Here is a 13967-nt window from a genome sequence, read left to right on the forward strand (position 1 = left end):
AGGAATAAAAGGTGGGAAGGGAAGAAGAAATATATAAGAAATTAAAAGATGAATGTGGGGCCTCCCTGGTGGTGCAGTGGTTGAGAGTCCACCTGCCGATGCAGCGGACACGGGTTCATGCCCCGGTCCGGGAAGATCCCACATGCCGCAGAGCGGCTGGGCCCGTGAGCCACGGCCGCTGAGCCTGCACGTCCGGAGCCTGCACTCCGCGACGGGAGAGGCCACAACTGTGAGAGGCCCGTGTACCGCAAAGAAAAAAAAAAAAAGATGAATGTGAAGAATTTAAGTCAAAATAGGAAGGAAAGATGGAAGGAGTAATAGAAAACACGTATATCGGTTTAAAAAAATGACAGGCCAACAGGATCAGACCACAACACTAGCCAATAACACTAAGCAGAAAAAGCAAATAGGGGAAAAAAGCCATTTAGAATATGAAACTGAACAATGAGTATAAAAAATAGCTCTAGGTATTAGATTTTTAAGAGACACTAGAGAAAAGAGGAAGAGTGGTCCTTGTGATATCAGTTAATCTGCATATAAAAAGTAGATTCATACTTGTGTCAGTTTGTATGTTATACAGTTGGCTGGGTCCTATTATTTCTAAAAATCCTAAAAAACATCTAAAACATAGTAATGCCTTTGAAAAAAGAGGAGTTAAAATGGAGATCAAAGAGAGCTCTCCTAAAAGCAGCTACAGATCAAACCAAGTCCTGAGGAAGCATCATCTTGGGAAATAAAATGCACTCCCTATTTAGAACTTGCTTTCTAGCTCTCAAATCCCAGTCTGTCTAGGACAGGGATTCTCAAACTTCCTTTAAGCAGCAGAACCGTTTCTTTAAATGAAGCAGACGTTACTCATGGACAATGTAAAATGTAACAGGAGAACTGCTGCTGAAATGAGGTTGAGAGCCTCAGCGCTGCTGCCAGCCCACTCCTAGGCCTTTCTCTGCAGCCTGAAGCAGCTCCTGAGGCGCTTCCTCTTCAGACCCTGGAAAAGCCTGAAAACCACTGGTCTAGGAAATGGCAGGGAAATCTGTACCATACTGCTGCTTTCTGGAAATAATCCTAAGATGCAATATGTTTGTTACACAGTGACTGGAAGGACGTGTGCAACTGGGTGTTCCTGGTAAGACCAGTTCCAGGAAAAAATTAAAATATGGAGCTCATATAACAAACTCCTCCTCCCCTTTCCCTTAGAAGAGGTCAACCAAATCTAACAATATACTTGCAGTAAATCTTCTGCCCTACAGAAATGCTAAAAAATGGGGTGGGGGGACCCTCAGAGACTTTCACCCAATACAACTAGCTCCCAGAGAAAACATCTCCTAAAAGACAAGTTGTTTTTAATCCTCAATTGTTCCTATCTTCTAGTGGGAAAACAGGCTGAAAAAGAAATCTGAGAAAAGGAGCTGAACTTCCTGAAATAGCTATACAAAATTTCACATGGGAGCCAGAGTCAGAACAAGAGCTAAGAGAGGTCACAGGCTTGGGGGTACATGTTTCAAATGCTGGTGCTAACTTGCCATAGGACCAAAAGTAAGTTGCAAAACAGTTACATGGCTTAAACTTTCCCAATTTTACAATAACATGCTTCCCTAGCCATCTCTTTGGAGTCTAAGGACCCTTGACATGATAATCATAAAATTCTAGAGCTAGAGTTCATCTGAGGTCAGAGCTCAGGTTGAAAGGCACCAGAGAGAGAAGCATTGCCCTATTTCCAAAGATCATGAGCAACAGAGGCTACACAAAAAGATTTAAACTGCCAAAAGAAAAAAAAAAATCTAAATTCATCGAGCCCAGATGAATTTTGGTCTCTAGGAAGCCCTGGGAGTAGGTGGGAAGAGTTTTGGGTGGTCACAATTACTTGAGGGTGCTACTGTCACTTAGAGGGCAAGGTCAGAAAAGTCAGACTTCCTGCAATGTGTGGGACAGTCCCACACAATGAAGAATTACCCCACTTAAAATACCAAGACACTGACTTTTGCTCAGTACAAGGTTTCCAGCAAACACATACCACCGAGAGGTATGGCTCTCTAATTTGTCTTTAACTCCCAAAGTTAGTGATGTCGATGTATTTTTTTTGGTGTGTGTGTGTGTAAAAAACCATCCTACGTTCTCTAAGTTCTCTCTAGATTTAGAGTCTACAGAGGAGATAAACCTCCTTACAAATATCTTCCTTATAAAATAAACTCTGAAAACAGCTATCAAGTCTCTCCTTACTTGGTCTTCCCCTTCCCAGTAAAGGATGTCGATAAGTACCTTATCTTTTTAATTCAAGAAGGTTACCATAGGGGCTTCCCCGGTGGTCCGGTGGTAAAGAATCTGCCTTCCAATGCAGGGGACACGGCTCGATCCCTGGTCAGGGAACTAAGATCCCACATGCCGCGGGGCAACTAAGCCCACGAGCCACAACTACTGAGCTCCCACACCTTAATGTGAGAGCCTGGGTGCCACAAACTACAGTGCCCACGGCCTCTGGAGCCCATGTGCCACGACCAGAGAGAGAAAACCCTCACGCCACAACTAGAGAGAAGCCCGCAAGCCTCAACAAAGAGCCCACGCACCGCATGGAAAAGATCTCGCATTCCGCAACAAAGATCCCGCATGCCCCAACTAAGACCCAACGCAGCCAAAAAAACCCACAAAAAAAATAAAATAAATAAATATTCTTTAAAAAAAGGTTACCATAGTTAATTATTTCTATAAGAGACAGCCACTTGTGGTAATAAGCTTCCATTGCCATAGACGGAAATTCCCAATGGGCTCAAAGTTAAGCTTCCAGCTGAGAATAGGACACAGGGCAAGAGATGTTTTTGTTTTGTTGGGGGAGAAGGGTGCCAAGGGGGGATGAAGGGGTGGGGATGAGGGTTATTTAAAAAAGAAAAGCAGAAGAGCTGTGGATAAGATAAGCCAAAACGGATTTATTAATCTTATTGCCCCTTTGACCAAATTGTGAAATCCCAGAGCAGAGAATTTTAACCAGGGGTGAACAGGGTAGAGGTAGGGGGAAGCGGTTTAGAGTTTGAAATCTCCCTAAATTATATGCAAAATGCTGAATGTAAGGACTATTTGAAGAGAGAATTTCTACTTTATATCACTTTCAAAGAGGTACAGGGCCCCAAAAAGGTTAAAAATCACTGCTGCGGTGACTTGTCTGCTTTCCCAGCGAAAAAATAAATGGTACAGAACAGAAATTCAATGCCGTGAATTTTAGAAACAAAATGTCAGACCAAGTTGTTTAAACTCAACTACCAATACAAAAATAACAACTGTTTGCTAAAGCAAATTTAAGGCAATTTCATATAAACAATGAAGAAATCTTGAGAAACGGCTCATGGTTCCTGAAAACATATTTAAGGACCAGATGATAGACTGGGGATCCAGACATTCAGTAGAAGCTGGCTCCAAACCTCAAGGGAAGAAAAAGTGGGCCCAGCCAGTGGCTTCAAGTGGTCCAACAGGCTTTTCAAGCACTGAGCCCTGCTGCTTTTCTCTTTGGAGTTCTGGATTCTTAGGCTTTGCGGTGTCTGAAAATTTGGCCAAGAAAGGATAAAAATATTCCTAAAGTTTCTTCCATAGACTTACATGAGAGAACCACTCTAGGGATAGAGAATTCCACAATGTTTACAAAATTCTGGTGAGTCTAAACAATATGTAAGAATAGATGGAGGGACTTCCCTGGTGGCACAATGGTTAAGACTCCACACTCCCAATGCAGGGGGCCTGGGTTCGATCCCTGGTCAGGGAACCAGATCCCACATGCATGCCGCAACTAAGAGCCCACATGCTACAACTAAGAAGCCCACGTGCCACAACTAAGGAGCCCGCCTGCCGCAACTAAGACCCAGCACAACCAAATAAATAAATAAATATTTTAAAAAAGAAAGAAAGAAAGAACAGATGGAGAACCCTTCACTCGAACAAGCCACCATCCACTGCTGGGCTGAATTAGATCCTTCCCAAAAAAACTTGCTCCTGGGAAGTGTGCTTAAGGCAAAGGTCTTACTTTTCAGCCTGTGTTAAGGGCCTGGTTCCAACCATCTTGCTCCTCTCTAATAGATCAGCATAGGCATCACCTGGAACATGTTAAAAATGCAAAATCTCTGGTCCCACCCCAGACCTACTGACTCAGAATCTGCCTTTTAACCAGATACCCAGGTGATTCCTGTGCACATCAAAGTGGGAAGCACTGTGATTCCCATCACAGAAATACAGACCAATGAGGCTGTTTATCAAGATCAAGTTACAGTGAATTTTAAAAGCATAATTGCAGCGGCTGAGACACTGTGCCAAGGATTCTGACTAGAAGTGTTGTAGCTGTAGAGGTGGTCAACATCTCAACAAGGTAACTTTTCGTTTTCCTTTTCTTTTTTTAGACCTAAGGATAAAGAAAAAAGTATCCAAGATTCACTTACCCATTGATAGATGTTCTAGACATAAACAGGCTAAAAACAGACGACACAAAAGAGTGATATAACTGGATAAACAGCCAGCCCGATTTCTCAATGCTGTTGTTTAAGAAGATCTGTGTTCCTTGATCAAGGTAACTCTGAACAAAGACAGCCTGGAGTGATTCACATAATTTCTCTCTGTTGCACGCATACCACTAAAAAGAAAGAAGGAAAAAAATGAAAACATACAACTGAAGCGTCATCTAAGAAGTCCAAAAACAAAAAATAGAAGACTAAATTAAATCTAAGATTTCCAAATGTTATAATCTCATGGCACTTTAAGAATAATCATCATCTCTTATATGACCTATAAGGTATAAAGTATTTCCTCATACATAATTTCTGGCTTAATTCTCATTACCTTCAGGGTACGCAGAGAGAGTGGGGGAAGGGTGAAGAGGCTTCCGGGTCCTGCAGTTCAGTAAGTGACAGAGCCAGGCCACCGTCCAAGTGCTCTGACTCCTGGCCCAAAACTCTGTCACTATATCCCCCTGTACCCCAAGATTAGGAAAACTGTTGGCCTCTCCTTCACTGGGATTCAACATAAGGCAATAACTACCAACATTAACCTTGTTTTTAGATAAGAAAACAGTCACTCAATGCAATGATTTAACTCGAAACCACCAGACAAATCAAGTAAGCGGAGGAGGAACAGCAGAATTTAATATTCCAGTGACCAGATTAAGCTGTGCTTCTTCTTGTGGGCTAAATAGGGACCTTTAGGAACACTGAGGTGCGCTTTACCAGGTCATATAACATTCTACTAGACAGGAGCCAAGTATGCTTGAGAAAGATTAAGAAGTTACTTAAGGTCACATGCAACCAATGAGAAGACAAATTAATAACATGCTAAGAACCAGATTTCTAGGAATAGGCTCTAACCAGAACACACTTTTAGAACAAAATTCAAGAACCTCAACTGTGGATGAAATGTAATCTTCCGTAATAAATGTGTCCCATTTTCATCTAGCGTTAGTATACCAGAGAAGGGGGTAAGCAGCCTGTAGAGTGAGCTCATCTTCAAGTCCTGGCTCAGCCATTCCTGTGTATGAGCTCACACAAGTCACTTAATCTCTGAGCCGCTGTAAATTCATCTGTAGACTAGAGATGTCACTGGTTTCTATCTATCCTGGTAGGTTATTTAGAGGATTAAGCAAGTTAATGCAGGCCAATCCTCAATATAGGACCGGACACATGAGACTGCTGTAATAATAATAGCCATGAGATAAAGTCCTCTGACATGGCCTGATAAATAAAAGTAAGTCCATTAAGTACCATGATGAAACTGCAGAGTAGACCAGTTACTATTAATCTGTTATCCACTAAGAAACAATCAATCTCTCCCAATGAGTAGCCAAAAGTAACCTGCTTCCCCCTGACAAACACGACCATTCATCAGCAGTAGGTGTCCTGTAACTGCTTGCACAATTGATGGACCAATCTTACAGTCATCCTAAGCTTGCTAAACATTGAATGAAATCTTGGGTAATATTCCCGACACTAACATTGAAAGGAACCAGTTATAAACCAATACAAAGAAGCAGACAGGCACATTAAGATTTCAAAGATTAACTAATCTTTTTACGAACTCTGTGCCCTGACTTGATAAACCAAATCTTTCCAATTGTTGACTGATTTGTGTTAATTTACCATTAAACACTTTTACCAAAACTGCTTCAGCTTGATACTATTTTTATTTTTCCCACTCTACATGATAAGCTTTGAAGCTTCTTACATTCACTGCCTACACTTTTTTCCTTGGTCTGAAAACGTTCATGCTTAATCATTAACTAATTCTTAACACCCATTGTGCCTGAAGTTATGCCCCAGTGCAGGTCATAAACCATTTTTTATTATATGCCTGACCTCCTGGTTCACATTCTGAACTCTGTAATACTGAGGCCATTCTAACTTTTATTTTCTCTTAATTCTCTGAAATGACTAATCAAGATGAAAGCCATCACCTTGGTAATAGGCAATCAGGTACATTCTATTAACGTGGACAAGAAGTCATTCGAGTGGAACAGAGGAGCTAAGAATTCTTTGGCATCCACTTGTAAATGGACAACCAGAACAATAACAGACTCTGACTTCCAGAACTAAGCGAGAATTGGCACCATTAACTGCAAATAATGCTTTCAAGTGCTCCCCAAAACTCAAGTTTTTAACAGCATTTCTCTCAATTCATCAACATTAACACATGTGGTTGAACCTTTACTGCCATACAAATCTTTCAGAAAAGAAAATGCTTACTGAAAAGAATGTGCTACAGAATAAAAAGGAGTAATGCCCTTCTCTTTAAAGATGAAGGTTGAATTCCATGTCCCTCCTGACCGTTTGTATGATACTAATGTCAACCCCATAGCAGCATTATTCATAACTACCAAAAAGTGGAAACAGCCCCAATGTCCATCAACTGACGAATGGATAAACAACATGTGATTGATCCATACAACGGAATATTATTTCAGCCATAAGAAGGAATGAGGTACTGATTCATGAGACAACATGAACTATGAATATTATGCTAAGTGAAATACACCAGTCACAAAAGGCCACAAATTACATGATTTCATTTACATGAATTGTCCAGAACAGGCAGGTCCAGAGACAGAAAGTAGAAAGTAGATCACGGTTACCAAGGGTTTGGGGAGAGGAGGCAATGGGGAGTGTCTGCTAATGAATATGGGGTTTCTGTATCGAGTGATGAAAATGTTCTAAAATTAGAAAGTGATGATGGTTGTACACCTTTGTGACTATACTAATAAGCACTGAATTGCATACTTAGAAAACTTAAGTGGTCAAGCATATCTCTTTAAAAATGCAAATTTCAGATGCAAATCTAATCATGTCAATACCCTGCTTCAGAGAAGTCTTAATATCCAAAATACTTAATATGGCTGACAAGGCCCTACAGGATTTGTCCATTCTGTGTCCACAGCCTCACCTCACGACACTCCCTACCGATCCATAACACCCAGCCACTCACTATGTCTTTCTTTTTCTGGAAGGCTCCTTTCCCAAGGCTGTTTCGCATGGTATTTGCTGTCTCCTACATTTCCCACCACCCCAACTGACCTAAGCCTAAATATTTCTTCAAGTAAGTTTCCCTTGAACTTCCAGACTAGGATGGATCCCCTGTTCTAATACTCTCTCACATCTCCCAAGTCTCCTCAGTAACATTTATAACCACTGAACTGAATACCTGTATATAATTGCATGTCCGGTGTCTATCTTCCCAGGTAGACAGAAAGCTCCATAAAAGGTCAGGGACAATGACTGACTTCAGTGACTGGCACAGATACGGACGAACAATAAATGTTCATCTGTTTAACAATTATTGTTAAAAATCACAGGCAGTCTAACAGATAAAACTTAGAGTTTCTAGTAAAATCCTGGAGAGAACACAAGGATAACCATGGAGACAGGTGTCACTGGGTTTCATCAATTTCTAAAACTTCAAGGTTTTTGCAAGGCCTTGCTTAAACCCAATTCTGCAAATAGTAGTTAAGCTACCCACCCACCACAAAACTGCATTAGCAGAGCAAGCAATGAAGGAACACACCGAGTGCCTACCTTGTACCAGGCACCTGGCAGAGCACTTCACATTTCATTTCCCACCTTATAGCTTCTGAATGAATAGGAAGCCTGGGGTTTCTGAGCACTCCCAGCTGATTCAAGCTCCTGTTCTAGGTGCATGTGGTTTTTTTATGCGTTTCTTTCAAAGAAGCTACTCTTTGCTTCAGTCTACCCAGTGTATCTGTCTGAGAAAGCAGAACTATTCTGGCCAGTTAGACTGACTAAATGTGTCTAAAGATAATCCGATCTAGATGGCAACTGAATTACACTAGGCCAGGGTTTCTCAACCTCAGCACTATTGACATTTGGAGCTGGACAATCCTTGTTATGGGGGCTGCCTTGTGCACTGTAGGATGTTTAGCAGCATCCTTAGCCAGTACCCATCAGATGCCAGTAGCACCCTCCAGTTATGACAACCCAAAATGTCCCAGACATTGCCAAGTGTCCCTGAAGGTACAAAATCACCACTGCTTAAGAACCCCTAAATGGGCTTACCCAGAAAATTTCATTAGCATTTCCTAACCATCCCAGCTCAAAAGTGGTCTAGGGAAAATTAAAGATGGACTCACTGGCCTCCAGGAACTTACATTCCAGAGGAGGGAAAAAATCAGAAACCCAGAGAAACAAGTAATGTCATCGTGATCTTGGCCAGGACCTTCAGGTCTTAAATACGTAGTCACCTTGCCCTTAAGATGTTGACAGAAAGTCAGCGCAGGAGCCCATGCAACCATGTGGCAGTGCCCCTGGAGTTACCTCTCTCCAGACAACCCAGCTTAAATGAAAAGCTGTAATGAGCTCTCACTAAGTGGCCTGTCTGTAGGCTTCTGCACATGTTCAAGCAGGTGAGTTCTTTGAACGTGTGCTCCTCAAAGACTACAGAGACAAATGTGCACAGGCAAGAACAAAGTATCATGCCTGTTAAAGGTTCACATTGGAAGGACTGTGTGCCAGCCCTACTGTACGGCTGTACTCCTCAGCTGGAGACCAGAGCGTCTGAAAAAGCATCTTATGAGCTAGCATCTCCCTTTAAAGTTTGCTTGAATTTTGTTCAATGGAAATAAGTAAGGAAATCTTTGAAATAACAAAGTCTAATCAAGCCAGAGTTATGCCATGCAGTCATCTGCTGATGCCAAGTGTGAAATAGGATGTGATAACTAAACATAACATCTTCTAAAAGAGGTTACAGTAAATAGCAATGTTCTCCCTACTAGCAACAAGACTGTAGAGATACTAATAATTAGCCAAACAATAAAGAGCCAAATCAGGTAGACATGACAGGGTATCAGCTAATCAACATAACGAAGTGTTAAGTCATGTCTTAAAGATTTCATTAAGGCCATGGAAATCTCCTCATCTTTATATAACCTTGTTTGATGAATCATTCCTTTAAAGTAGAAATGCAATTTTCCTATAAAATTATATCTGCTTATCAGACTGAGGGATACAGTTAAAAGTTTTTCTGAAATTATTTTTTTGAGTTCCTCAACTAGTCAAACACGTGGTATATGATATAATAGTCTCTTCTTCCAAAATACAAAGGACTTGAGCACATTAGTAGAATTAGAAAGTTATTTTAAAAAACCAACTTCCTGATTTTAATAAAAAATAAATATTTGGTATTTGTCGCCAGTTCCCAACACAGAGCTCCTAAAAACCTTAGAGAAACTCAGGAGTGATAAAACACCTTTTGTATGCTCACGAGATGACCCCGGGAGGGCAGGGTGGAACTTTCAGCCCCACCACTAACATCCAGGGAGGGGAGAGAAGCTAGAGATGGAGTTCAATCACCAAAGGCCAAAGATTTCATCAGTCATGCCTTGGTAATGAAACCTCCATAAAACTCCTAAAAGACAGGGTTCTGGGTGCTTCCAGGTGGCTGAACACATTGATATGCTGGGAGGGTGGCTTACCTGGACAGGGCACGGAGGCTCTGTGCCACCCTCTCCAACCCCCAACCCCCTTGCCCTATGCATCTGTTCCACTTGGCTGTTCCTGAGTTGTATCCTCTATAATAAACCATAAGCAGAGGTAAAGTGTTTTCCTAAGCTCTGTGAGTCATTTCAGCAAGTTATCTAACCTGATGGGGGTTGTGGAAAACACAGAGTTGATAAACAAGTCCGACAGAAGCATGGGTAGACTGTGGACCCTCAACTTGTAGCTGGCATGCAGGAAGGAGCCCTTAAGTCTCTGGGCTGTTGACTCCGGGTAGTGTCAAACAGAACTGAATTGTAGAACACCTAGTTAGTGTCAGAGAATTGGCTGGTGTCACAAGAAAGACACCACAGGTAAGATTTTTTTTTTCAGTGTTAAACTTGACCTAAGCATGCACAAACTGGATGAAAGCCAGAACTTCAAGCACTTGTCCCATCTTTATCTAACTCACAAACTGCAAGAACAACTTGGTTTTTGCACACAGCTACATAATTTCAATGTCTACACAGACGTCCACTAGAATGGGGACAGTCTGCCATTAAGAAGGCAGTCTACTTTCACAGCCCCTCAGACAACAAGGATTCCTAGGAGAGATACCATGAAACAGTGGGAAAAGCCTGGGCCTTGAAACCAGACAGAGCGGGGTTTCAAAATCCAACTCTGCCATCTATTAACTGTGCTCTTGGGCAAGTTTCATTGCTCAGCCTCAATCTTCTGTCTGTAAAATGGGGATATACCACATCCAAGAGTTGTTATGAGGATTAGAGAGGATAATATATTTAAAGTACCTGACACTTAATAGAAGCAAAATAACTTGATTTTCTTTCCCTTCCTGTCCAAGGTCCACAAAAGCCAGTCAGAGAACTGCAGTTCAAGGGAATGCCCAAAAACCACACTGTAGGTCTGGGCACCCAGCCATTCTCAAAAGAAATGAGTAAGCAAAGACCTGAGATATTCAGTACCACTAAAAACAACCAGAAAGGCTCCACTGACGGGGTCCAGCAGAATCTTTTCTACTACAGCAGGTGGTAAGACCAAGCCTGACGACATTGACCTTGACAGCTAAGGAGTCAAAAATCACATTCTCAGTTCTACAATGCAATCGTGTCAGTCCAGACGTTTAATCATTGACACCTTGTGTATAAGTACAGCTTAGGAGGAGATATTCAAATCATTCATTCTTTTTCTACAAATGACACAAACCTAAACCCAACAACCTCTTTATGTGAGATTTCAAAGTGCAGAGAAACAAGGCACCTTCACGTCCATGGAGGGAAACAACTTATACAGATTAGATTAAATTGCTTCAGCTCTGATGTAATGAATAAATTACTGGCAATCTTTATTTCAAATACTCACTCACTGTTTGTATTTTACAATCCTAAGATTTTAACCACGCTTCAGAGGGTCTAAAAAACTCTTTTACTGGAAGTACCTGGGTCCCCTAGGGCACCTTCAGAGGGGAACATAAAGGCCTCTGGTATATCCAGAAGAACAGAGCATCCCCGTGTTCTGTAAAACTGAAGCAAACACCTGTTTAGGGTTTCAACACAGGTTATAAGGAAGGAAGAAACCCTTTTCAAAATCTCTTTGGTATTCGGCTGCAAAGGCCTCCAGACTTTCAAAGGCAGCTCAGAGGAGGACACGAACCTATCCATCAGGGTCTGTCTGGCTAGCTGACTGGCCCCTCTGAGCACTGATAACTCATGCCTGACTTGGGTCCACCTCCATAAGGTAACTGGGGAGTGAGGGACAGCAGACAGAATCTGTCCTTTAGCATAACCTTTGATCTTTCGCTGTGATGTCCAAGTGTTTTTTCATTTGGAAAAAAATCCAAATCATTTCAATTCTATCTTAAATCCACCACTGCTTATGGTAAAGCACAGTTCAAGTTTATATAAGAAGGTGAAAAAATAAAATGTCAGATATACACATATTTGCAAGTTTACGTCACACCTTATTAACTCCAGATAATGTTATCTGTGCTTTTAAAAAAAAAACCTTGCAGTATGTCACCTGCAGAAACAGTCCTGGCCTGGCTCCAAGGAGTTCGATAAAAATCCTTTTTTCACTCCATCAATTGAGAAGCTGCTGAATAACTGTTATTATCAAGAACCTAGTTAGTGGGGCCTAAGAGTCCTTTAAGAGTTTCAATAGCTCTTTAATAGTTGCATTAACTTTAAGTACTAGGTGCAATGCCTCAAAAAGACTAGATCCAAAGTTTTTGTTCCTGTTATCTTCTTTGTAAGTTCCGGGTCAGCCAATATTGAAAAGTCACATATCTAGTTTCTCACTGTCTGCCTCAATTTCTTCCCCGTAAGTCAAACTACCCACCTTGCAATCTGTGATTAAGAATGTGCGGCTTAAAAAAAAAGAATGTGCTGCTGATTAAGGAAGCTGGAAAGTTTCTCTGGAGGAAACTCCTTTTTCTGTAAAGGGCCAGACAGTAAATATTCTAGGCTTGTAGGTCATAAAGTAGCAACCATGCAACTATGCCACTGTATCTGGAAGCTCTCACAGATGATAGGTAAACAAATTTGGTGGCTCTGTTCTAACACAACTTTATTTGTGGATACTGAAATCTGAATTTCATGTAAGAAGATTTTCACATATTACAAAAGATTATGTATTTTTTGCAACCATTTAAAAGTATAAAACTACTCTTACTTCACAGTCTGTACAAAAAAGTCAGTGAGCCCAATTTGGCATGCAAGCCATATCCATCCCTGCTCTGAGAGAAGCCCTCCCTTGCTTCTCGATTTCCCAAAGTGAAACATAAATCCCAGTTTTGAAGCTAGCACACCAAACCGAGTTATTAAAATGGTGCTGCGACTATAGTTTTAGAGCTGCTTTAGCTCAAAGGAGCCTTGCCTCTCAAGGCTATAGTAACTAAATAGCTATTTTTAAAGAACAAACATTGCCCAAGGTCTGTCTTAAACACAGAATCTACCACCATAACTTCTTAATCAAAATAACCATAAGGAGGGCTTCCCTGGTAGTGCAGTGGTTGAGAGTCCGCCTGCCGATGCAGGGGACACAGGCTCGTACCCCGGTCCGGGAAGATCCCGTGAGCCATGGCCACTGAGCCTGCGCGTCCGGAGCCTGTGCTCCGCAACTGGAGAGGCCAAAACAGTGAGAGGCCCGCATACCACAAAAAAAATAAATAAAAATTTAAAAAAATAAAACTTAAAAAAATAATAACCATAAGGAAAACTTGTGCTAAGTACGGTTCAATCAAATCCATAACCCCACTTTCATGCAACTGCAAAAGAACCAGATGTGGCTGGCTATGGAAGCCACATACCCAAATGAACACCAGAAGACCCAGTATGAACTATTAATTTGAAGGGAGGAAAAGCCTTTAGGGTTAAGTTACTTCACAAGCAACTAAGTTTATAAGGCAAACCCAGGATCCTGAAATATAAAGCAGGTAACAAATCATCAACTCAGCCACGCTGCAGAGAGAACAGTCTCCTATTTCACTGTGGTTTCCATACATGTTTCTTTTGTTCATTTTAATCTTTATTCATGGACAATATTTTCATAATGTGCATGTATCAACTCAAAATAATGTCTGGATTGATTGTTCTAAGGAAAAGAGCCAATCTCCCCCTGCCCACCTAATATTCAGAAACCACCAGATTAGTCTTCAGAGAAATTAGCTGCCAAGCTGTCAGGTGCAACTGGTTAGAACACACACATGTACACATGTACACACATACTTTAGTATCTCAGGAGCCTAATGAAGTAAATGAGGTATTACTTTTCCTTTAGAACCTGGCAGATTCAACTTGATAAAGGTATACACTTAGAAGACCTTCAGAGATATCTTGTTAGGACATATTCTGAGGCTATGTCTACAGCTATAATTCTACCTAGGCCCCATAAAAATCAAGTTACTTAAACAGTTTTTCAGTTTTATAATATGTCTATTTCTTTTTTGAGCACTGAAAACATCAAGTGTACTGCAGTAGAGGTGATCACAAGCGCTGTAATAAACACCTA

The 13967-nt window shown here is 41.2% G+C and overlaps 1 protein-coding gene across 3 annotated transcripts in view; it reads right to left on the reverse strand.

Moving 5' to 3' along the window:
• Positions 1-13967, reverse strand: part of METTL9 (methyltransferase 9, His-X-His N1(pi)-histidine) — a 48001-nt gene that overhangs the window by 30060 nt on the left and 3974 nt on the right. For all 3 annotated transcript variants that reach the window (XM_024744263.1, XM_024744260.1, XM_024744262.1), the window contains exon 2: positions 4416-4606. In XM_024744263.1, coding sequence (XP_024600031.1) covers positions 4416-4606 — 191 coding nt within the window. The remainder of the gene's footprint in view (positions 1-4415; positions 4607-13967) is intronic.

The sequence above is a fragment of the Neophocaena asiaeorientalis genome, unplaced genomic scaffold, assembly GCF_003031525.2.
Source record: "Neophocaena asiaeorientalis asiaeorientalis breed wild unplaced genomic scaffold, Neophocaena_asiaeorientalis_V1.1 scaffold91, whole genome shotgun sequence".
Classification (NCBI taxonomy): domain Eukaryota; kingdom Metazoa; phylum Chordata; class Mammalia; order Artiodactyla; family Phocoenidae; genus Neophocaena; species Neophocaena asiaeorientalis.